General features: G+C 36.3%; 1 protein-coding gene across 2 annotated transcripts in view; it reads left to right on the top strand.

Annotated features, from left to right (window-relative positions):
* dock4b (dedicator of cytokinesis 4b) overlaps positions 1 to 25,266 on the top strand; it is a 120,871-nt gene that overhangs the window by 74,431 nt on the left and 21,174 nt on the right. Inside the window, exons 17-42 of one of the 2 annotated variants that reach the window (XM_067391638.1) lie at positions 679 to 832; positions 1,070 to 1,167; positions 1,275 to 1,358; positions 1,446 to 1,546; positions 3,669 to 3,750; positions 4,056 to 4,226; positions 6,627 to 6,819; positions 6,900 to 7,027; positions 7,866 to 7,994; positions 9,576 to 9,674; positions 9,760 to 9,854; positions 9,944 to 10,019; positions 10,099 to 10,199; positions 13,061 to 13,119; positions 13,190 to 13,338; positions 13,438 to 13,523; positions 14,625 to 14,720; positions 16,710 to 16,770; positions 17,184 to 17,277; positions 17,361 to 17,509; positions 19,835 to 19,921; positions 20,327 to 20,431; positions 20,560 to 20,701; positions 21,816 to 21,982; positions 24,594 to 24,680; positions 25,073 to 25,249. In XM_067391638.1, coding sequence (XP_067247739.1) covers positions 679 to 832; positions 1,070 to 1,167; positions 1,275 to 1,358; positions 1,446 to 1,546; positions 3,669 to 3,750; positions 4,056 to 4,226; positions 6,627 to 6,819; positions 6,900 to 7,027; positions 7,866 to 7,994; positions 9,576 to 9,674; positions 9,760 to 9,854; positions 9,944 to 10,019; positions 10,099 to 10,199; positions 13,061 to 13,119; positions 13,190 to 13,338; positions 13,438 to 13,523; positions 14,625 to 14,720; positions 16,710 to 16,770; positions 17,184 to 17,277; positions 17,361 to 17,509; positions 19,835 to 19,921; positions 20,327 to 20,431; positions 20,560 to 20,701; positions 21,816 to 21,982; positions 24,594 to 24,680; positions 25,073 to 25,249 — 2,970 coding nt within the window. Of the gene's footprint in view, positions 1 to 678; positions 833 to 1,069; positions 1,168 to 1,274; positions 1,359 to 1,445; positions 1,547 to 3,668; positions 3,751 to 4,055; positions 4,227 to 6,626; positions 6,820 to 6,899; positions 7,028 to 7,859; positions 7,995 to 9,575; positions 9,675 to 9,759; positions 9,855 to 9,943; positions 10,020 to 10,098; positions 10,200 to 13,060; positions 13,120 to 13,189; positions 13,339 to 13,437; positions 13,524 to 14,624; positions 14,721 to 16,709; positions 16,771 to 17,183; positions 17,278 to 17,360; positions 17,510 to 19,834; positions 19,922 to 20,326; positions 20,432 to 20,559; positions 20,702 to 21,815; positions 21,983 to 24,593; positions 24,681 to 25,072; positions 25,250 to 25,266 lie in introns of both variants that reach the window. The other variant, XM_067391637.1, reaches the window with a different exon arrangement.

Raw genomic sequence — 25,266 nt, 5'->3', positions numbered from 1 at the left:
ATAATAATGTTGCAACCATTTCCGAACAGCTTATTTTCTCAGCTTATAGTAATGTCTATGTAGTCTTTTATTCACATTTTCTAAATGCCCCCATTTAAATGAAACCATGTAGAACAAATGCAATAAATTTTATTACTACATATGAAAAAAAAATAAAATAAAAATGTAGCAACAGAGAGGCTTAGTCCATATAAAGGCCCAGTATGCCACTAAGAGCTACTCATGGCCTATTTACACATACTAAAATAGGGCGGTTTGCTTCAGCGTTTGCACAAAAGACTGTGCAGCACACTAGAGATCAATGTGGCGCAGCATCACTGGTCATGTACAGCATACAGCCCTTGTGCATTTACAAACAGTTCTGCTGACCACTTACATGTAGCAATTTGTGTAAGATAAATGATAAAAAAAATAATAAGTCAGCTGTTTGCATGTCTGCTGGAGGCAAAAGAACTGCTGACTGTATGTGGAGCAATTGCATGATACTAATTAAAGAAATAGTCCACCCAAAAATAAAACCGTCGTCATTTTATTTACCTTTGTTAAAATCTCACTTGACTTCAGTGGAATACAAAAGAAGATGCTTTGCAAAATGTTCAAGCTATCTTTTTTGGTGAACTATATGTATAAAAAGGTTGACAAATGAAAGTAGTATCTTGTTTCATGCTTGTTTTCCAGTGTGAGGAGAACGCTAACCTGCAAGACTGTGCTCGCTACCTCAAACTGCCCTTCTCAAAATCAAATCTGCCCGGCAACAACCAAACTGTGAAAGGCACTAAGGAATCCCTGTGGATCACTTCATTCCTTTGTTCTACCAAACTCACTCAGAACGGTAATGTGCTTGTGTGTGTGTCTCTTCATATGTGATACTTTATTATTCCCTATTTGGAAGTGTTCTTGGCATAATACAAAAACAGCTACAGCTGATATGTAGCCTGATTCATCAACGACTATGAGAATATTTGGGTTGTTGGCATGAAGTTGCAAGCAGGGTTTTGCAAAGTGACCACAGACACTGATTGCTTGACAAAAGAAAAAAGACATGTCAGAACAATATTGTTTCCCGCAGGTGACATGCTGGACTTACTGAAGTGGAGAGCCCATCCGGAGAGGATCAGTGACAGCCTGTCTAAACTCAAAGAGATCGATGGCTCAGAAATAGTTAAGGTCAGCTGCACTTCAGAGCCATGCTGTTGGTTAATGAACATGTCAATAATAGTAACCTTTGCCCTAATTGGTGTGCTTTACTAATACAGTCAAATATCTTTTATCAGTTTTTACAGGATACACTGGACACACTTTTCGGCATTTTGGACGAGAGCTCACAGAGATATGCACTGAAGGTGTTTGATTGTCTGGTAGGTAAAGACCCTCATTTTTTGGCACAATACAGGACAATGAAATTACATTTTGCTTATTGTATATGTGCATTTTTTGTCATTTAGGTTCACATTATAAACTTGCTCCAAGATAGCAAGTTTGAGCATTTTAAACCAGTCATGGACACCTACATCGAAAGCCACTTTGCAGGAGCCCTGTCATACAGGTACATGAAAATCACTGATTGAAACATAGGTTTATGGAAATACACTTAAAATGCGAACATTTCACAGATCTTTTTGTGAAGTGTGCTTGTGCTGTTTTTCATTTAAATAAATGCCACTTGTTTTTATATTTTGTTATGTAATGCAAGGTATTTGATGGATTAAGTGTGGCTTAAGTGCCCAAATACTTTTGAGGGTCACTATAGTTTGTTTTTGTCCACAGATAGAAAACAGGACTTTTGTTCACAGCTCTCTTGAAGCCTGACTCTCAGCCAGTAGAGCGCTGATTCCTCACTTGAAAAACACTTAATTTTACTGCATGTTCATTCATCTGGGTTAGAGATCAGCCCACATTACAGCCTACACGGTTGTCCTATGTGCATATTACGCAACCAATTAAACTGGACTGGATAGAACACAGCCATAAGACAACAAAATAAAATGAGACTTTGCATTTTTAAAATGTTTATGTGAAAAAAAAGTTAGAATCCAATTAGAATCCAAACAATCTAATAGACATGGACCTCCAGTTTCATGGGGTCTTCAGACGCATCTTTTTATTTTTAGTTATTCTTGCTCACTGGTGAAAATGTGTTGCGTCATGCCTTTTCATTTAAAGTCTCATCCGTTCTAACTTTCAGTTCTCCTTTTGTTGTGATTTTTAGTCTCTGAAAAAGCATGTAACAGCATGAACATTAGAAGATCAGCACAAGAACTTTCCTCTTGTACTTCATTTGCTCCACTGCAGCGGACATCACTTTCTTTTTACTTCTCACTGCAATGCTAGGAAATCACAGTGGAAATCGCCAGGGATCCCACCTTATGATGCTATTGCAGTACTTCTTTTTATGTGTTGCAATACAAGAGCTATTGCGATACACTGTGATTTAAAGTTTTCTTTTTTTCCTGCAGTATCATGGCATAAAATAACATTTTGTGTGTACCTATACTTCCTACTGCTTATTTGAAATCCAAAATGAAGCCATGTTCTTGTCTAGAATGCTAATGATTTGGAAAAAAGACACAAAATACTTTGATGCTTTGCTTAGTGGTTGTACTAAGCTGCGGTTTGAATTTGAATGCAGTTTGAATCCTGATTGCAACATTAGCTCATTGCACTGTATTTCTGCCACCACTAAAATATATATATATATATATATATATATATATATATATATATATATATAATCCAACAATTAACACTGGCTAAGTGCCAAAAGCGAGTAGAAATTGGTGTTGATGAGTATATAAAGCGGTGTTACTCGCCAGTTTGTTTGTAACATTTTTGTGAATTCTAACAATACATGAACATGAACAATGCTCGGGACAGTTGACAGGCCAGCGCTGCATCATTATGAACGTTTAAGCCTTAACAATTTAAATAATCAAGCGCAAGAAGATTAATTAATCACCCAGAAAGCCATCGTCAGACATTGTGAGAATACTTAGCTGAGCTATCTTTCACGTCTTCTTGCGCTTAAGCGGACAAATTCACACAAAATGATGTCTCAAAATAGCAAGTATCTTAGTAAACATAGTCGGTTATGTCTTAAGTGAACATAAACAGTTGAGAAAGTAAATGTGTACAGTATCAGGTTGAATCTGTGCATTTCTCTCTTTAAGTGACAGCAGCCTAACATTCCTGTTTTTAATGTTAAACAACAAAGGACAAAGAAAAAAATCACTCTCGACTGAATAACTTTAGTAACTTTAATAAGGATTAATTAATAAGGATGTTTAATTTATACAGTGACTATGCAGTGTTATTTTACATTTGCTTTATTACATTTCTGTACCTGAAAACTACTTTCAGACCTACCTGAAAAGCACTGTTAATTTCATTTTTATCTTTGTTATATTGTCTTTATTTGTGCTTTTGCTTGTAATTTTATTATTCTTATTTGATCACTGACTATTTACTTTAATAATGTTTTAAATTTATATTAGTTAGGCTAGTAGTTTTAGCTGTGGTATCAATATTGGAATAGATAATAAATAAAAAATAGATTAAAAAAATATTCATGGCTGCTACATTTTCTTAGGTCCCCAGCAATTGGCAAGTGTGACAAAAAGTTCTGTAGATGGTTAGTTTTACACAATGTTGTGTTTTTGTGTCTCTGGCAGGGATCTGATCAAGGTGTTGAAGTGGTACGTGGACCGCATTATTGAAGCGGACCGTCAGGAACACATCCAACAGGTGCTAAAGGTAAGAGCCCTCGCAACATCACACTCCACTTCACACTACACGTCTTTTCTCGCTCTCTCACATCAGTTCACTTGTTCTGCTTTGCATAATTATATTTATCGACTGTCCTCCATCTCCTGATTTTGTGCAACCACAAATAAAATTTATATCCGTAATGCACTGAATATTCAGTTTCTCAGAAATGGTTAGCTCCGGGCCGTTATGACTTCCACATCACATTATTTCTAACAGCCCATGCATTCTTTAATTAAACTGCTTTTATGTTGCTTTCTGTGCTCAGACCTGCTGTGCTCTTGGTTTCCTAGGCGACAGAGTATATTTTTAAGTATATTATCCAGTCGCGACGGCTGTTTGCCCTCGCCACAGGCGGACAGAGTGAGGAGGAGTTCCGCTGCTGTATGCATGAGCTTTTCATGTCCATCCGCTTCTTCCTCTCGCAGGAGAACAAGGGCTCACGGCCCATCACGCAGACACAGGTGAGAGAGAATGTGATCTGTTTATATTTATATTGTATTGTGTAGCCATGGTTTCTAATGCATGCTTTGGTGCTCATGTGGGTGAAACGGGTTTGAGTCTAGCATGCAACATTCTTCATTCTTTTCTTCCAACAATAAATAAAAAAATACAATTTTAATTTTAAAAATAAAATAATTTTAATTATTTTTATTGTTTTTTTTTTACTATGTTTACTATTTTTATTTTTTAAATTATTTATTACTTTTATTAAAAAAATAAAAGTAAAAAATACTTCCACCCCGTACTTCATTAAAAAATATTTGAGATGGATTATACTTGTCCTGGAATGGGAAATATTGGGAAACCCTGGTTTAGCATAACAAACTGAGATCATTCTTTTAGAAAAACATTTAATCTTTGGGCCATTATTCTGATCTCTAGAGCCAGTAATTTTAGTTTCATGCCTGAAGCGTCTTGGGATGTTTAGAAGGCATATTTTCTGTATCAAGCGTTTATTTGCCCCTAATTTACTTTCAACAGACATATTACCATTGAAAGAAAGGATCATTCATATTTCATTGAGAATGTCGTACAAATGTGTTTTTGAATGCTGTCCCTTACATTCAGGCAAAGAATTTGAAGTCTCTCGCAAAAATTTCCGACTTCCCTGAGCTAAATGCGAGAGCGTCTTCTGTTCTCCATCGTTTGGGTGCCCGTCACACTGGCTTTTGTTCGAGCCTTGGTGTGCGTTTGTTTTGATGTTCTGCCGTGTTCTACAAAGAGCCTCAGAGGGTGGACGGCAGCCCGGGTGCCCATGCACACCCTTTGAAAGAGAGAGATTAATATGTCCAAAGAATGAACTGCTTTAGGTTTTAATGAGAGAAAGAAACATTGTAAATGAATACGGAGAATAAGGATGAAAAGAATGAAGTAAGATGGAAAGTGAGATAATGAAGGTGCAACAAGATTATAAGAAACTCTAGGGAAGACTCTAGATAATGGGGAAGTGGGAAAAACAGACATAACCGGTCTTTTTTTACAACATCAGTGATGGTACATGTATTGCATGTTTTGGTTGCAAATCCAGCCTTCAAAATGTCTGCTTTTTTTGTAATTTCACTTTTGACTAGTGGCTTTTCTTAACCAAGAACAGCGCACAGAATGTGTAAAGCAACCAATTAAAGTTTGTTTTGTTTGATGATATATCAGTAATAGACTTATACAGTTGCAACCGAAGAGAGACCCAACCCTTTATCAAACCGTTTTCGGACACTGTGAGAAAAGATGTGATTCTTTAATGTATGTTATTAGAAAATTAAAGGTTTTTATGACCCTAGTAAGCCTATTAAAGGTGAACCAAAACTTTAACAAATTCTAGTCATTAGTGTGCAGTATGCATTAGGTGGTCAGTGGAGAGGCTAAATCTGAGACTAGTTTCGTTTTACACTTTGAATTGTCTCAAGCATGAATAGTTAATGCAGCCCAGTAGGGTATTATACTGCAGAATACGTCTATAGATATATATTCATCTCACATGATTCATTACCCCTGTGTTGGACTGACTGCCATTTAGATGTTTTAATCTTTATAGAGAGCAGAACAAAGGCAGTGATAGAATGCAGGCCAGAGCCGTTCTAATCCCCCATAATCCTCCGCCTTCCCTCCCGTCCCTCTATAAAACTCCACACTGGCCCCTCACAGCAGGATTATGTGTTGAGGTTTGGCCCTGTTTTCTCTTCAGGCCATGATCTTCTTGTTTTTGAGATTCCTTCATATTCAGTGGGTATAGACCGTGGGTTAGTGGTAAAAACGATTACTGGCTGAGAAGATAGACATGTCACAGTCAATGTATGCAAGGCAGATGAAACAGAGGCCGATATTAAATTTTACAGTAGACATTGTAGTATAATTTTGTTTTTACATACTTGCCTATTTTTTTTTTAATTATAGTTAAACATTTGTGTTGTAGTCGCATTATAATTTTTATGATTTTCTAAATATTTTAAATAAAATATAAAAATTATTTATATATTTTAATATTTAAATAAATATTTTCAGTATTTTTGCATAATTGTATTGCATGTTATAGTTGCAAATAATTTTTTTATTTTTATTTTTTCACTGGTTGGTTTAGTTGATGCTTTTAGTTTGTATTATAGTGGCAGTTTAGTTCTGTTTATTTGCGCACTTTTATTTGTATTTATTTTTGTTCACTGATAGTTTGTTGTTTGTATTGTTTTTGCATATTAATATTGCTGTTTAGTTTTTATTCACAAACAATTCTTTTTATTTTAGTTTCCTTTTTTCTCACGGGTAGTTTTAATGTAGCGTTGCATTTAAAGTTGCAGTTTTGTTTTCGCATATTCCGTTTATTTTTCAATGTGATCAATAGGTGATTGTTTGTGCACTTCCCTTCACAGGCAGTGTTTCTGCAGCAATTCCCGGCAGTGTACGGGGAGTTGTTGAAGCTCTTTACTGTCAGGGAAGTGGCCACGTTTGTACGGGAGACATTGGGAAGCCTCCCCACCGCCTCCCAGGCAGACTGCCCCCTAGAGGCCGTCAAACTGCACTGCATCACTAAAACTGTAGAGAGCCAACTCTACACCAACCCTGGTAAACACACGCTCATTTGAGGAGGATGATGTTTATACCATTTAGAGGCTGTTTGTTAAATTTTTGTGTGTTTTTATCAGAGTCTCGATGTATTCTGCTCCCGGTGGTATTGCGTTTGCTCCAGGCCCACATGCAGGAGCAGCGAGATCTGGTCACGTGTGCTCACATACTCACCTGCATGCTGTCCCTCCTCAAGAAGGACGATGCGGTAAGATAAGATTCACACAACTGTCAGACAGTGCTCATAAAATGTGCCACCAACTGTGCCACCGAAAAAAACAATATATGTATTCACTAATTCATTAATCATTTCAGTCTTATCTCACTCTTAGTGATTCTGTGGGTCATCTCTCGTCAAACGCGAGAGACTGTATGCTGACCCTCGCATACGCGTTAAAATTGAAGTATACTTTGGGCTTAGTAAGGTAGTTGTTAAGTTTAGGTATTGTGTACGATTAAGGGATGTAGAATATGGTCATGTAGAATAAGGCATTAATATGTGCTTTATAAGTACTAATAAACAGCATATATCCTAGTAATATGCATGCTAATAAGCAACTAGTTAATAGTGAGAATTGGATCAAGTGGTAAAGAAGTATTACTAAGATTATTTAGCTTATTTTATTTGTTGAATATCTGACGATTCTTCAGAATGTGACCCTAAATGTGTGTAATTATTTAAGGCTTCCTGAAAACTACATGTCATTCAGGCAAACCAGAAGCTTTGCACATCCCCAATTTGTGTTGACTTCTGCTTTGAAGAAGACCATTGGGAACTTGTCTTGTGAAAATGCTGATGCTGATCTAAATGTAGACATCCTGTCTGACCTTAAAAAAGTCAAATGGCGGGTCTCGCATGCAGAGAAAATATGAATCAGCCACACTGGTTTCTTCCTGCATTTGTATAAACTGTAATGACAGCTGAACCTTTCATGGCTGTCTCACCCTGTCTGCCATTAGCACCCTGTCAGATTGTGTGCATAAAATCACCGTTGACCTCTTGCAAGGGCATACCCTTACAGATGTGCGTGTGTGTGCAGGAGCAGACCGCATCCGAGGAGGTCGATCTGATTGTGGAGAGTGTTTTGGGTGTGTTACTGCGGACCATACTGGAAGTTTCTAACCGGCCCCAACCAGCAGGACCTACACTACGACCCCAAGTTCAAGACGTTACGGTAGGCGAAAACAAATAAAAATGAACTAAGAATAGAAACGAGAGTTAATTTTAAAAAGTGAAACATGCAAAAAAGCATCAGAAACAGGCCCTTAGGGTGAGGTAATTACAGCCCAGCAGTCAAAGCGTTTTACACATCAAAGTCTCTCACAGAGGAAAGAAAAGAGGTGAATTCTGGCAGCATTCCTGCTAGATGTGATGTATTCCCCAGTGCCTGAAGGTTTTTGTAAATGTAAACCTTGTCGTACCTCATTTCAACTCCATTTTATTCATCCATTTTCTCACTGACTGAGATTAAGGGTTTCATGATGCGGATCAGTATGGGAATTAAATATTCTGTGATGATTTTTTCTTTTTTTTTTCTTTTTTTTGTAGAGACAGGTGTTATGCAAATGAATTTATATGAGCGATGTACAGTTTTATTTATATATTTAAAATAGCTGCTATTACGCTATTTTAAAGGTTTCTAATTTGTTTTGGAGGTCTCCCGCAAAACGCTTGCATGCATCCAAGGTCATAAAACGCTTATACTTTGCAGCATCACCTCTTGTCTCACATTGTCTGCAACGTTTTGATAAAGGATTCATTCTCTCTAAACCAGTGGTCCTCCACTTTTTGACTCCAATGCCCCACATTATCAAAGACAATATTCAAAGGGACCCCAAGATCTGGTAAATAATGGGGGGTTTTACGCAAATAATAATAATTTCTACCCCCAAAAATATTTTAGTTTAACATAACTAGAACAATACATATTTATAATAGAAATTTAATTTTAAAATTGTCGTATATCCAGGTTTTCCAAGAGCATGACATCTTTCTTAAATAAAAATCACAGTTGTTGAGGGAATTAATTAAAATATGATTTATTTTATTTTAGTAGTCAATAATTTCTAAAATTTGTTTTAATTTTCAAAAATAATAGTAAATAATTTTATTCCTTAAAACTCATCTTTGATCACCAAAATGACATTTTTTTCCTTCATATCTTAAAATAGCTTGAATGTAACTCTATATGCGGATAAATTACTATGCAAATAAGCCCCGCCTCCATTCGTTCACGCCAGCTCAGACATTAACTCATTCAAATTACGGAGGTAAACGCTGCACAATGGTATTGCTCTTTACAACATCGCACACATAATGGTAATTAATATGATTATCCTTTTGCTTGACTATGTTATCAAACAGCTAATAATGTGTTGCTAATGTTACACAATCCATGTTCCCGTTCGCCATCACAGAGTCAGATAGCTGCCTTCTAACAATCAGTATCCTTAACTCTTTGAACAACTCAGAACATCAGTGGAGAAAGGCATATAGTGCATCAAAATATCGTAATATACATCACACAAATGCCATAAACCAACATGATTTTTCATATCAACAGAAAAATATACAAGGATATCCTGGCTTCTCTTGAGACCCCCTGCTAGTTAGTCTACCACTTACAGCGCATGTCAGAAACTAAACGGCCATTGCATTATCTGAATTTTCATCTCCGGATCTACTTCAGTGCTCGATACACAGTGATACGAACAGTAGTGATTGAATGATAGCATATGTTGTATCTTTGTTTCAGGGGGAGTTTGTGTCGTGTCTCTTGGCTCTGTTGAGGCATATGAAGGACAGACACTACCAGCAACTCCTGCAGAGATTCACTAGTAAAGACGACCTGCGGGTGAGTCAATTATCAACATTGTCTTATTGGCATCAGTTTATTATACACACCAAGAGACGTGAAACATCCTCTCTTTCTCTCTCAGGACTTTCTCCTGCATATCTTCACTGTGTTTCGGATCCTGATAAGACCAGAGATGTTCCCCAAAGACTGGACGGTCATGCGGCTCGTCACCAACAAGTTAGATTCTTCTTTCCTCTTCAAATTTTACATGGTGGTTTTTAGAATATAAAATTGTGATCTGACATGTGATCATGTTTAATTTACAGCATCATCATCACCACTGTGCTCTACCTGTCAGATGCTTTAAGAAAAAACTTTCTCAGTGACAAGTTTGACTACAAGGTTTGTTCTCAGTCCACTTGTGTTTGTATTCAGCAGTCAAACATCAGTCAATCTGTTCGTTTTCTCTGTTTCCATATAGGTGTGGGACTCTTACTTCTGCCTGTCTGTTATATTCATCAACCAGTCCTGCCTTCAGCTCGAGACCTTCTCTGCATCAAAGAGGAAGAAAATACTGGAAAAGTGAGTGCCTGCAACCTCTCTGAATTTTCCTACTTCTCTGCTATATATTATACCAAAAGCAGTATGTCAAATGAATAGTATGTCTGAATTTAATGATATTTATAAGGCTTTTTTAGTGTTTCATTTTTAATTTTCTACTTAAATTTAGGTTAAAGTCTGCATTAAATAGGAGTTATGATAGTCTTTTCTTCCCTATTGTGATGTATAAAAGAGTGAAATGAACAAGAAAAACAGTTAAGGCAGGACTTGATTTTGTCCATGGGGTATAGATTGGGTTATTGGATGGTTGTGGTTTGCTATTGGTTGATCTCATTTAAATGTCAGGTTGCCTCGCCCACGCACCAGTAAACACATCAGAGAAGAGATGGAAGGGGGGGAAGTTATTTTTATTAAATATTACAAAGGCACATGGATTTTAATAAAATGATTATGTGCCTGGATAAATAAATACTACAATGTTCCATAATTTTTAATTTTTTTTTACTTTAAATAGTTTTTTTTTTTTTTAGATTCTATAGTTTAGTTTTTATTTATTTTATTTTATATTATATATATTTTTTGTAGTTTGGGTTTAGTTTTAGATTTTCGGTAACACTTTAGATTAACTCACGCTATGAAGCATTAGTTAAGCATTAGTAAATAGTCAATTCATCATTTATAAAACATTAATAGACATTAGTAAGCCATTTATAAATACAGCTATAAATGCTTTGTTCTTGATTTATAAGCATATCTATAATTAGTTTAATAATTGTATTTTCATACTTTATTAATGATCAATTTATCATTTCTAAATTATGTATTTCATTATTCACAAACCAGTTATTTAGTAGTTGTCAGTGGTTCATAAGATCATTTAGGAAGTGTAAGTAAATGATTACTAAAATATTTAAATGTACATTTATGCATCTTATTATTTAGACATATAGTATTAGTTACTTAGTGTGTTAATAAATGCTTTATTAACATATTCCTAGTGTCAAAACTACCTTGGTACTAACTTTAAAACATTAGAAAACAGCAGTGCAGAAGATCACTGAACCTTTAAATCTCATTTATGAAAGCTTTACAAAGCATAAACAGTCCTCACTTTAGATGAGCTCACAAAATAGTTAACTGATCACTTCTAAATGTTTTATAATTACCTGAATTAATCATGAATTGCAGTAGGAATATGTGTTAATAAAACATTTACTAACACACTAAGTAACTATTACTATGTATCTAAATAATAAGATGTATAAATGAATGTTTAAATAGTTTATTAATCATTTGCTTACACTTACTAAATGAACTACTGACAACTCCCAAATAACTGGTTTGTAAATAATATAATACTTAATTTAGAAATGATAAATTGATTATTAATAAAGTATGAAAATACAATTATTAAACACATTATAGATATGCTTATAAATCAAGAATAAAGCAATTATAGCTGTATTTATAAACCACTTACTAATGTCTATTAATGCTTTATAAGTGATGAATTAACTATTAACTAATGCTTAACTAATGCTTCATAGTGTGCAGTTATTATAAAGTGTTACCAGATTGGCTATAAATTAGTGGTTTAGTATTGTATTGTTCTGAATATAAGACAATACTTTTTTTTTCTTAGAAATACATCTGGAAAAGCAGGTTTGTCTTATATTCAGGGTATAGACTTTTACGTCAATAATACACCCGCAACAATAGGTGGCGCCAAATACGTGTAAAATGGGTGTGCCAAGAAATACGGTGTGTCAGTGTAATGTTAGAAGAATGTGAGCAAAAAAAAAAATGACGCTAAAAGTTCAATGCAAAGAGAGATTTTCTTTTAAAGAATTCTGTTTAAGAACTACAACACATGGCTGATAGGGACTACAATGAGCTTCTTCCTGGGTTAGTGACATCAGTAACCCTAAAATTTACATAAACCCTGCCGCTGAGAACATGCAACAAAGGGGGTGAGGCCATGTTGGGCTGCGTTAGAGAAGAGGAAGAGTTGTTGTAGTAGAGTGTTGTTGCCATGCCGTCATTTTACGGCGGACTGCTTCACAAATGAGGGTCAATTCAACACTGGATTTGCACAAAAGATTAACATGACGGCACATGCTAGTCGATGAGTTAAATCAACTCCACAGCAACTGCAAAAATTTATCCACTAATCGTTCAGAAACATCCAGATGCATTCTAAAAGTTGTAACTTCTTCCTGAGTCTCTCCATCAGTGGTCGACTCCAGTTTGAACAATGTAAGGCTGAACACCGTTACTGACAATCCTCATTTTGGCTGCGTGAGATTCTCCAGTTTTGTTGTTGTTGAGCAATCAAAGTGTGAGCTGCTAAAGCTCCGCCCTCTTCTGGAAAGAAATTAGTCATGCTATAATAAATGATCGGTGGTTTATTTTGCGCTGAAACTTCACAGACACATTCTGGGGACACCAGAGACTTATATTACATACTTTTTAATACAAAAAAATTTAAATATGAAAAATATGCAATATGAATTTTTTTTTTTTTTTTTTTTTCAAATAAAAGCATAAATTCAATTTTTCTTTATAAAATACAAGATTTGGTCTTAAAGTTGTCTTCTCTTGGAAAAAAGGGGGGTTGTCTTAAAATCAGGGATGTTGTTACCAACATGATGGATGTAGTACAGTATTTATGGATTGTGTTTGTGCTCGCATACTTCATTACCGGTCAAGAAGTGTGTTCTTCATCAAATGCAGTACAAACTTGGACAGTACTTGTTTTCAGATGCGGCTACAGTGTTTGCGTTCTTCAGGAAGTCGGCCTACAAATGTCTGTTATATTTCGAACACTAAACTGACATAGAACGACTTATCTAACCAGCATTTGGCGCTTTGTTTGTGTTCAGGTACGGAGACATGCGTGTCATGATGGGATGTGAGATTTTCAGCATGTGGCAGAATTTAGGTAGGACATTCCCAGTTATCTGAAGCTTTACTGCTTCTCGTATGGGAGACTAAACTTTCTTATTGTGCAGGAGAGCACAAGCTGAGCTTCATCCCAGCAATGATTGGCCCATTCCTGGAGGTGACGCTGGTGCCTCAGCCGGACCTGAGGAACGTGATGATCCCGATCTTTCACGACATGATGGACTGGGAGCAGCGCAGAAGCGGCAACTTCAAACAGGTCACCCAGTGCCCCCTTCTGGTCACTTATTGGCCATGCAGTTATCTGACTCCAGAGCATATGAAATATGTCTGACATAATTTTCATTATTTGCAATAGGTGGAAGCAAAACTTATTGACAAGCTGGACAGCCTCATGTCAGAGGGAAAAGGAGATGAAACGTACAGAGAGCTCTTCAACAGCATGTGAGTGAGAGGAAACATACACAAATAAACAGATAAGCAGGTATAGTCCTTTATGGGCTGAACTTCAGTTTTGAGAAAATGTTAGAGCAAAGCAATGAGATGGCAAGTATTTATACAAGTCAGATCTCACTCATCTGTGTGCTAGTGACCTGTAATTCTGTTGTGTGTTTGTGTGTGTCAGTGGAAAAAGTGTTTGCTTCCCCTCATCTAAATTTAAATTTATGCACATTTGTAACATTGGATGGGGTCAGATTTCATTATAGATTATGGTAGTGGAAGTAAAATGGATATATAAGTTTGTTGTGTTTTTATTGGTATTTAAAGTTGCAATTCTGCAGTCTTCCATCCTTGAATAAATATATGAAATATATCTTATGTGTTTTTGTTCATGAAGGGTCACTTTTATGCATATCATCATGTATGTATATAAATAATACATCAGTAGGCCTCAGGTGGCTTATTGCTTATTGCTTTTACGGTATATTTAAAGACACCCATGTTCAAAAAATACATTTATTAATAGTATTTAAAAGATTTGAACTGTAGGCTGTTTACAGTTTACAAGCTACATATAATATAATATAATATAATATAATATACATTTTAATGATATATTAATTATATTTTAAATATTACGAGTGAATAAATATATAATAAATTAAAAAGTATAATATATAATGAATACATATGGGCTGTTTTGTCTTTTATATGCTATGTAATATATATTTTTGTTATAAATAAATGTCTTTTTTGAGGTTAAATTTAAAAGTATGTTCTGCAGTGAGATTTAAGGCTTAAATGTTAGTTTATATTGATTAATTTGTGCATCTCTCTTCATTTTTCTTCTTTCTACTAACCGTACTAACTATACTAACTGAGTTTGAGTGGATGTTATTGACATTAATCTATTAATATGAATTTGTTCTGTTTATGCTGCTCTGGACTAGAATTCCTCTGTTCGGTCCATATCCTAGGTAAGATTAGCACTAATCACTGTTCTGCTGGACAGCTGTGTGCCTGTGTGAGTGTGCAGGGCATGAATGGGTCATGTGGTGGGCAGCAGTATGACTCGTTGTCTGTTGTGTTTGTTTTCTCTGTCAGTCTGTTGAAGAAGATCGAAAGGGAGACGTGGAGGGAGAGCGGGATATCCCTCATAGCCACGGTCACACGGCTGATGGAGCGTCTGCTGGACTACAGGTGACACGGAGCAGCTGCACACATAAACACAGCAGTTTGAGAATGTAGCCAGAGAAAAACCTGAGATTTAAAGAAGTACAAAAGTGCTTTCTTCAAAAGTTTGGGGTTAATAAGATTTTTTGGGTTACACTTTATTTCAATGGTCCACTGTAGACACTCTACTGACTTAAGTCATTTTGCATCTACATGTCAACTTATTCTATTTACACCTTATCCTAACCTAACAGTCTCCTACACTCAACTAATACTCTAATGAGAGTTAGTTGACATGTACAGTGACATGAAAAAGTGTGTGAACCCCTTGCAGAATTTGTGAAAATGAGAGAATTTTAATAAAATAAGAGAGATAATAAAAAATGCATGTTATTTTTTGTTTAGTACTGTCCTGAGTAAGATATTTTACATAAAAGATGTTTGCATTTAGTTCACAAGACAAAACAATAGCTGAATTTATTAAAATAACCCCATTCATAAGTATGTGAGCCATTGATTCTCAATACGGTGTGTGGTTACCTGATGATCTACGACTGTTTTTATGTTTTGTGATGGTTCTTCATGAGTCTCTTGTTTGTCCTGAGCAGTTAAACTGAGCTCTGTTCTTGAGAAAAATCCTCCAGGTCCTGCAGATTCATCAGTTTTCAAGCATTTTTGCATATTTGAAGCCTTTCCAGCAGTGGCTGTATGATTTTGAGATTCATTTTTTCACACTGAGGACAACTGAGGGACTCAAACTCAACTATTAAAAAAGGTTCAAACATTCACTGATGCTCCAGAAGGAAACACGATGCATTAAGAGCCGAGGGGGTGAAAACATTTGAATTCAAATATCAAGGTAAATTGTACTTAATTTTTCTGCCGGGAAACATGCAAGTATCTTCTGTTGGTTCCGAAGGGCAGTACTAAATGAAAAACAATGATATTTAAACAAAATAAGAACAAATGTGACATCTTCATCCTGTTCAAAAGTTTTCACCCCCTGATTCTTAATGCATCGTGTTTTCTTCTGGAGCATCAGTGAATGTTTGAACCTTTTTTAATAGTTGTGTTTGAGTCCCTCAATTGTCCTCAGTATGAAAACACAGATCTCAAAATCATACAATCACTGCTGGAAAGGGTTCAAATATGCAAAAATGCTTAAACTCATGAATCTGCAGGACCTGGATGAATTTTCTGAAGAACAGAGCTCAGTTTAACTGCTCAGGACAAACAAGAGACTCATGAACAAACATCACAACAAAAAAAAAACAGTCATGGATCATCAGGTAACCACACACAGCGTTGAGAATCAATGGTTTGCATACTTATGAATGGGGCTATTTTAATAAATTCAGCTATTGTTTTGTCTTGTGAACTAAATGCAAACAACTTTTATGTAAAATATCTTACTCAGGACATCCCTCTTATTTTATGTGACTCATTTTCACAGATCCTGCAAGGGGTTCGCATAATTTTTCATGCCACTGTAGTTGCAAGGTTACTTATAGTTAGTAGAATGTCAAAAGTGGACCATCAAAATAAAGTGTAACCATTTTTTTGTAAGTGACCATAAAGACATAAATTTGCTTATTGGCTTCAAGTGTGTTTTGGTGCTCAGTACGATCCACTTTTAACTGCGTTTCTCAGAAATTCCTTATTGCACCGTTAATGCATCCTTGCTGAATAACAGTATTTATTTCCTTTAAAAAAAAAAAAAATCTTACTGACCCGAAACTTTTGAGTGGTAGTGTAAATAGTTATTTTGCTTTCAAAAAAAGCTGTGCATTGATTTGTGGAAACACTTAGCAGTGCTTGAAATATATTGACTTGCTAATTCTGTATTTGTGGGGGAAGAAAATGAAAATATGCGTTAAACTTTGGAGTTAATTTCGACCTAACCTAAAGTTGTTCCCATGTATAAAATGATTCAATTCTTCAGTGTCATGATATGTTTTTACCCTAGTCACTACTTTCGCCATATGGATAAACAATTACACTCCTTTCGTTTTACAGAGACTGTATGAAGTTGGGAGAAGTTGATGGAAAAAAGATTGGCTGTACAGTCAGTCTGCTGGTATGTTGTGGTTTTTTTTTTTTAAATAACTTTTTGTGCCATTCCTTGTCCCTTTATGTCAGTATTATTCACCCTGTGCCTGCAGGTTTAGACGAGCTGGTGGTCTGTTTTGTGTTTGTCTCTTAGATGAGATGTTTTGTGAATGGTGTCAGTTTGGTGCTAGTTCAAGCCTGGAGTGTTAACAAGGGAAGTGATTTAGCACTTTAATTCACGCCGGAAACACTAAAGTCTTTTCACTGCTAAGGGCTATTATGGACGACCTAGTGTTGGAGTGATTTCCTGCATTCTGCTCTTCTCCTCCAAGTCTCCTTGGTTTAGCCATATGAATCCGTTCATAGCAACCAGAACGACACTGAGAATCAGTGCTGAAAAGCACTTTAAAGCACTTCAATATCCACTATTTGTCCCTTCAGAACTTCTACAAAACGGAGCTGAATAAAGAGGAAATGTACATCCGCTACATTCACAAGCTGTATGACCTGCATCTGAAAGCACAGAACTACACAGGTACCCGAGCATGACATGAACCAGAAGTAGTTTGAAGCCACAGTTATCGGATGTATTTTCATGACGTGTATATGTGTGTGCAGAGGCCTCGTATACGCTTCTGCTCTACGACGAGCTGCTGGAATGGTCTGAGAGGCCCCTGCGGGAGTTTCTGAGTTACCCGATGCAGAGCGAGTGGCAGAGGAAGGAGTATCTGCATCTCACCATCATCCAGAACTTCGACCGTGGAAAGGTCCGAATTTTCTACCGTCTCCCCTTGTTTTTGTGTCACGTTTCCAGGCCCCTTTGGTTTCTCCTCACATAGCTCCTCTAAGCCTGCTGTTGGGGATAAACAGTTTAGGACCCTTGAGACCATATGTGATAAATAAAGACCCGGAGTCAAAGTTAAAAAAAAATTATAAATTGAAGAATAGTTTGCAGTTTCATCAGAAGAAGCCAGCTTCAAGTCTCACAAGGAGTTTGTAGGCCGCTCTGCGTACATTCACATTTCCACAACAATTATACTCTAACAGAGTCATATAACTATGTCATTACTTCAGGTTGAATGATTCTGATTGGCTAAGAAAAATAGACAGATTTGGTAATCTTCCACAGAAGCATGGATTTAGGTACTGGATGTCCTTTTGGGGTCATGACATGGCGTCTGCTGGTCTCAAGCAGAGTGCCAGTTGTCCACCAGTAACAAGGGACCTGCATAGAAAAAATAGCGCACATACACAGATACATATTTCACAGCTTCTTCAAGGCTGAAGTTGATCTCTGCTCTGCTTTGAGCAGGAAACTTTCCCAAAACATACTGATAACATGTTCTTTTCTCTCAGTGCGAGGTACAAACAATATTCAAAATTATTTTCTAGTGTTTGAAAAAGGAAAAGAAATGCTTTAACATACGTTGGAAAAGTCATTCAAATAATTTAACAGAAAGATAAATGTTGATTAATAACTTAAAATCCATTCCTTCACCGCTATCAAATTATCAATAGGTGAATGTGTTCTGAGTAGTTATCCTTCATAACTAAATGGTATTTACATAATCAGTCACCTCAATCACTTAATTACTTGATGAGGATAAAAATCAGTGCGTTTGTTGTCCGCTTTCCTCGTGGCTGGAGCCATCTGTTGTGCTAGTAGATTTAGGAAGCAATGGGACTGAAATGATTCCACTTAATAAACTATACGCCTCAGAACAATTCATGGATATTTGACAAATGACATGTACAGTTTTTTAGTCAAGTCACCTTTATTTAAAGTTGCCCTAGAACTTTTTTTTAAAAAGATGTAATATAAGTCTAAGGTGTCCCCTGAATGTGTCTGTGAAGTTTCAGCTCAAAATACCCCATAGATTTTTTCTAATTCATTTTTTTAACTGCCTATTTTGGGGCATAATTAGAAATGAGCCAATTCAGGGTGTGTGGCCCTTTAAATCTGGTGCTCCACGTCCCAAGAGCTCGCGCTTGCCTTAAACAACATAAAAAAAGTTCAAACAGCTAATATAACCCTCAAAATGGATCTTTACAAAGTGTTTGTCATGCAGCATGTCTAATCGTGTAAGTACAGTGTTTATTTTGATGTTTACATTTGATTCTGAATGAGTTTGAGGCTATGCTCGGTGGCAAACGGCTAATGCTACACTGTTGGAGAGATTTATAAAGAATGAAGTTGTTTATGAATTATACAGACTGCAAGTGTTTAAAAATGAAAATAGCGACTGCTCTCTTGTCTCTGTGAATCAGCTCTGCACAGATCCAGACGTTCTGCCCTTGTCTAATGCCTTTCATAATGTTGGGAACATGGGCTGGCATATGCCAATATTGGGGCGTACACCCCAACTGTTACGTAACAGTTGGTGTTATGTTGAGATTCGGCTATTCTTCGGAGGTCTTTTAAACAAATGAGATTTATATAAGAAGGTGGAAAAAATGGAGTTTGAGACTCACTCTTGTTATTTAACTATGCCAAGGTAAATTTTTGAATCTAGGGCACCTTTAAATAGTGCTTTTTACAATGCAGATTGTGTCAAAGCAGCTTTACAGTGATAATTATTGGTAAATAATTTTTGGCTGCAAAGTAACTCTTAAAGAAAATGGTGTCGTTGTCCAGCTTAAGTACATTTTAGACAATATAATATATTGTAGTTAAAAGCACACGTTAATGCAAAAGTACTATGCAAATGACAAAATATTTAGTGGATTTTCAACATCAAAATCAAACAAGAAAACTTTCAAAATATAATGAGAAGTTTCTTCTTTTAGAAACTGAAAGAAGTCCAGCTGGTCACACTAAATACTAATTTTTGCTTAAAGAAGACATTTTGTTCTTAATTTTTTTTTTATACATACTGTATTTATTTATACACTTTTGAACATAATTTAATTTAATTGATGTGGGCCAGACATTGAAGTAAAAAGAGCCAGCAAATCTTTTACATTTGATTCCTCCAAATCTTGAATATTTAACTATGTCCTTGGTCTTCAAAGGGTTGATGATACTCTAGTGGCTCCTACTGGTGAATTATCAAACTGCATGTGAAATAAACTACACCTCTCTACCCCCTCAGTGTTGGGAGAATGGCATCATCCTGTGCAGAGAGTTAGCGGACCAGTACGAATCCTACTACGATTATAGAAACCTCAGCAAAATGAGGGTGAGTTACAACTTTTTGTGTGATATGACAGTTCTTTGCATTTTGCCAGTTCTTAAAGGGGTCATATCAGGGAGAGCAGTCTCATCAACATAAGACCACCCACATTTACACATCATTTGGCGTTATTGATGGTTTCACATGCAACCATCACATAGCTAATCATAACAGAGGTCATTTACATAACTCTTAAAGGTACAAAAACTGTGTTTAAGTCAAAGTTTCAGAGAGAATGCATAAATGGTCATCTACAATTAAATTATTACATTTTTGGTGCAAGAAACTTTCAATTTTTTAGTTAATTTAATGCTACAAATGTGTAGAATATGTCTCTTTTAACTCTTTTACCCCCCCCCCCCCCAGATATATAATAGTAATTTTTGCTAATAATATAACTGCAAATCACAGATGATGGAAGCTTCATTTTACGATAAAATAATGGACCAACAGCGGCTGGAGCCAGAGTTCTTCAGAGTGGGCTTCTACGGCAAAAAGTTCCCCTTCTTTCTACGGGTATGTGCCATCCTGACATCCTGCAGTATATTAGACGTCGCTGACAGTATCTCTGAAGTCCACTTGGTGTCAGTATTAACCAGAATGTGTGTATGTGTGTGTAATATGGGTGTGTGTGTGTTGGACAGAATAAGGAGTTTGTGTGCCGTGGTCATGACTACGAGCGTCTGGAGGCGTTCCAGCAGCGCATGCTCAATGAGTTCCCTCATGCCATCGCAATGCAACACGCCAACCAGCCTGACCAGACCATCTACCAGGCTGAAGCCCAATGTATCCTCCAGACATCTCTTGTCTTTCCTGGTCACTCACACACTTGCATGCCAAAGACTCTTATGCTTGCAGGTTCACTTTTTTTTTTTTTTTTTTTTTGGAAGAGTTGTTCTCTTGCATTGTGTAGTTATTGTTCTAATTCCTCATTAGTCACATTAATTTGCCCTTAATAACTGATTACTAATTTTACTATTAGCAGTATGTATGCATTTGTCACCATTACTATTGCACATGCTTAGAGTTATGAATTTGAACAATCCCCTAACACAAAGTATTCAACTTTAGCGCTCAATACAGACTGTTTCCATTCAGTAAATCTGGCAGAATCTTGATGATTTAAGCAGCTTATGGTCAAATTTTGGGATTTGAATTCCATTTGGTGTGAATTAAATCAGCATTTGGATGTAAATGTGACACTCTAATGTAAAATAGATTTCATGATGAGGATGTTAGTAATAATTCACACTCTGAGCACACTCCCATAACCATTTTATAATTTATAAAATTAAAAATGCAGCATAGTAACCCAGAAACCACTTTTCTCTGCAAGATAGTTACAGTGGGTGGCCTTACTACAAAAAGGTTTTTCAGAACAAGCACAAGGCCAGAGATGCCCGCATTAAATAGACGTCCACATGGATGAAAATCGATCCCCTCCCTCTCGGAGCGCATATCAGGCATGGAGACAGCGGGTCACAGGAGAGCGTTTGTTCAACTGATGAGACATGTACCTGTAGGCCAGGCGCTCAGTGAATATGTGACGTCCTCTTCAGCACAATTAGAGCAGACAGGGCCGGTCAAACTACATGAGCACAGCGTTTTGTTATCCAAGCCGGCGATTAATCATTGGCCTTCCTAGACGTCTGCCCTGTTTGATTCATATTTATGTGCTGATGAGACCTCATGTCTGTAAGGCGCAAGATTTTGGGTGTTTAAACATTTGTGGAGGATGATTTCTTACTGTGCTGTCTGCATTTGGACTGGGTGTGAAATAAGAGATACCACAGCAAAATCTGTTATTGAACATTTTCATTTAAGTTACACATTATAATATAATATAATGCGTTTGTGTTCAAATGACATGTTGCACGTTCCTTGATGAACTTGCATGCAGATCTGCAGATTTATGCTGTCACACCAATCCCAGACAGCCAGGACGTCCTGCAACGTGACGGTGTCCCTGACAACATCAAGAGCTTCTATAAGGTCAACCACATCTGGAGGTTTCGTTACGACCGGCCGTTTCACAAGGGCACCAAAGATAAAGAGAATGAGTTTAAGGTGAGTTAGTGGCTGCAGTGTCTTAAAATGAATGGTTCTGCCAAGAAATTCTGTCATCATTTAGTTCTGTCATTATTTATTGACCTTTATATCATTATAAATCTGTATGACTCTCTTTCTGCTGTGGAACACAAAAGGAGATTGTGCTGGTTGCTTTTTTCCATGCAGTTTCAATGAACCCTTGTAATCTATTCAGGGTCTGAAATAAAAAATGAAAAAAAAAAGTTCCCTTCATCTAAATGGCATGAGACTTTAAGTTGTGGTTGATACTTAAATTAAAAAATGTTATCCTTTTTTTTATATTTGTCAAATAAAAAGCTAAATCAGCCACAACACAGGACACAAATACATAGAAGTGAAGTGTAACCCTATAGCAATGTGGAACGGTCGTGCTCAAACACACTGAAATCACCCATACACATCAATGGGAGACTATAAAATAAATGCTTTTTGTTATATAATTTGTCAAAAAAAAAAAAAAATCAGTTACAATGCTGAAAACTATGGAAGAGGATTCGAGCCAAGCAATAATAAAAAAAAATAAAACCATCCCGAGATTAAAGTTGTTAAATTTTATCTTAAAAAAAGTTAAGATAAAATGTTGAGAATAAAGTCATTAAATTATGAGAAAAAAAGTCGTTAAATTTCGAGAAAAAAAGTTGAGATAAAATGTTGAGAATTAAGTCATTAAATTACGAGAAAAAAAGTTGTTAAATTACGAGAACAAATTCGTTAAATTATGAGAAATGTCGTTAAATTTGAAAAAAGTCGAGAAAATGTTGTGAATAAAAAGTCATTAAATTGTGTTAAATTATGAAATTGTTCTCATAATTTAACGACTTTTTTCTCGTAATTTAATGACTTTATTCTCATAATTTAATGACTTTATTCTCAACATTTTATCTCTACTTTTTTCTCAAAATTGAACAACTTTAATCTCGAGATGGTTTTATTTTTTTATTATTCCTTGGCCCTAATCCTCTTCCGTACAAAACACAGAAAACGAAGGTGATACCACAACATATTCCTGGTGTAAACTCACAATTATTTTATAATGTCTAAACATAAATGTAAATAATAAAAAAACTTCTGAAAAGATGTATATCCATGAGGAAATGGCAAATTAGCCATTGAGTAATGCATTGAAGCCATCTTCTGGCTGTAGTTGAAATTTCACATTATTTTAATTGTAAAAGTTTTTGTTCTCCAGTTGATGGAAGCAAACTTCCATTAAACCATGGCACACTGTCCATGTTATCTCCATGAATGAAAATGAGAAATGTGGATCTTTTTTTAAAGTAAATTTTACATAACTTTTATTTTTATTTTTTATAAAAACCTATTTTAAAAAATATTTTAAAACTTATATAAATTTTAGTGGAAAATTTTTTTTTTTTTTTACATAATTCTTTTACAAAATCACACTTTGTCTGGGGTCTCTGGAAACCCCAACATTATGAGTGTACATCCCAAACGAATAGCTTACAACGCTGGAGCTTTCATGCTTCAATATTAGATACGAAATGACCATAAAAGTACCATGAAAGTTATTAAAATTACTATATTTAAATTGTTCTTGAGTTCTATAAGTGCTTTGTGTGAAAAACAGACCTCTAATGTACTGTTAACTGCAGCAAGAGGATCGTTGAATCAGAGAGTTTACCACCTGTTTACCACAAGCTTGAATGCATGAGCAAAAACGACCATTACATTCAAAATGCATGGATTGTAGAAAAAAGTCACTGGAGTGAGTTTTCATTCTGGGATGAACTATTCCGTCTTTTATGGCATTTTTTTCCCCCCTCATCTCTTGCGTTTCACTCTTCCTCTTCTCTCTTGTGTATTCATTCCTTCACTTCTAGCGTCTGGCAGCCATTGTGTGTGTGTGTGTGTGTGTGTGTAGAGCTCAGGTGTTCTCTCACATGCTGCATTATTCACAGCCTCGGTCCAGAGAGGCTAATTAAAGTTTTAGGGGCTGAGAGACCCGCTCCTTCCAAATATCATTTCCCTTCCCCTCTCACTCAATATATCCAGCCTAGACAATCACAGCCTCAGCATGGATTCGATCCACCGCGGGGGTTAGATTTCCCCCGACCTCCGGTGGTTACCGTGTTTGAAATAAACTGTTTAGCCTGCCAGATATTATATTTTCAGAGACACCGGGGGTACTCACCACCCCGGTCCACTTACCGCCCAGTAATAATGTCTGAAAATCTCATTTAGAGGTAAACTTCGGCTGAGACGCAATCCAGATGATACGATTATATTGGACTGAGGTGGTTTTGAATATCACAATCAAGCATCTGAAGTTCTTACAGAGCTTCCTCCGTTATACATGCGCCAGCTCAGGTTAATTCTCAGGCTGTGCTGGATGGGAAATGAATTTATGAATGTGAAATTTAATATGTGGAGCAGTGTGGCATGCTAAGCAGACTATGTTGCTGAGAATGAGCTGTTTAAAGTGTAGATTAAATATGTATTATACATACTGAAGGAGGAAGAAAGTCACTCATTCATTGGAATATGCTGTAGCTGCTTTGCCATATGGGATCTCTTGGACTTTCTCTGACAGTTTGAACTGTGTCAATGAGCATTTGCTTTTGAATTTCAGAGCCTGTGGGTAGAAAGAACGACATTAACACTTGTTCAGAGTCTCCCAGGCATCTCCCGCTGGTTTGAAGTGGAGAGGAGGGAACTGGTAAGGAGATCTCCCTTTTAACTCTTCCTTTTGTATGATTCTCACGCTCAACTCATTAAGGTCAGAGACAAACTCTAACAATGTGTGCAATCTTGTACAGTATTAAGTACCATGAAGAGGTATAGGACTGCACAAGCTTTGGAGGGTGTTGATGGACTTTTGAATGGTAGTGTATGTCAAAAAAAAAAAAAAAAATGGTTCTGCATATTGTTTATTGGATTAAAAAAAAAAAAGGAAATCAATAAAAATCACAAAAACAAAGCTAGGAGCCTTACGAAATTAATGTGGTGCCCTTCTGAAGTTCACCAAACATTGCATGAAACATTTCTTAACTTGAACTTCCCTTTCGTTGTTTTTTTTGTTTGTTTGTTTGTTTGTTTTTTTGGCCCCAGGTGGAGGTGAGTCCACTGGAGAATGCTATTGAGGTTATCGAGAACAAGAACTTGCAGTTGCGGACGTTGATTACACAGTGTCAAACCCGGCAGATGCAGAACATCAATCCCTTGACCATGTGTCTCAACGGAGTCATCGACGCCGCTGTCAACGGAGGTCTCGCTCGCTATCAAGAGGTTTGTTTTCTTGTCTT

This window comes from Chanodichthys erythropterus, chromosome 8 (genome assembly GCF_024489055.1).
Source record: "Chanodichthys erythropterus isolate Z2021 chromosome 8, ASM2448905v1, whole genome shotgun sequence".
Lineage (NCBI taxonomy): Eukaryota > Metazoa > Chordata > Actinopteri > Cypriniformes > Xenocyprididae > Chanodichthys > Chanodichthys erythropterus.
This window is presented reverse-complemented; position numbering and strand designations above follow the sequence as displayed.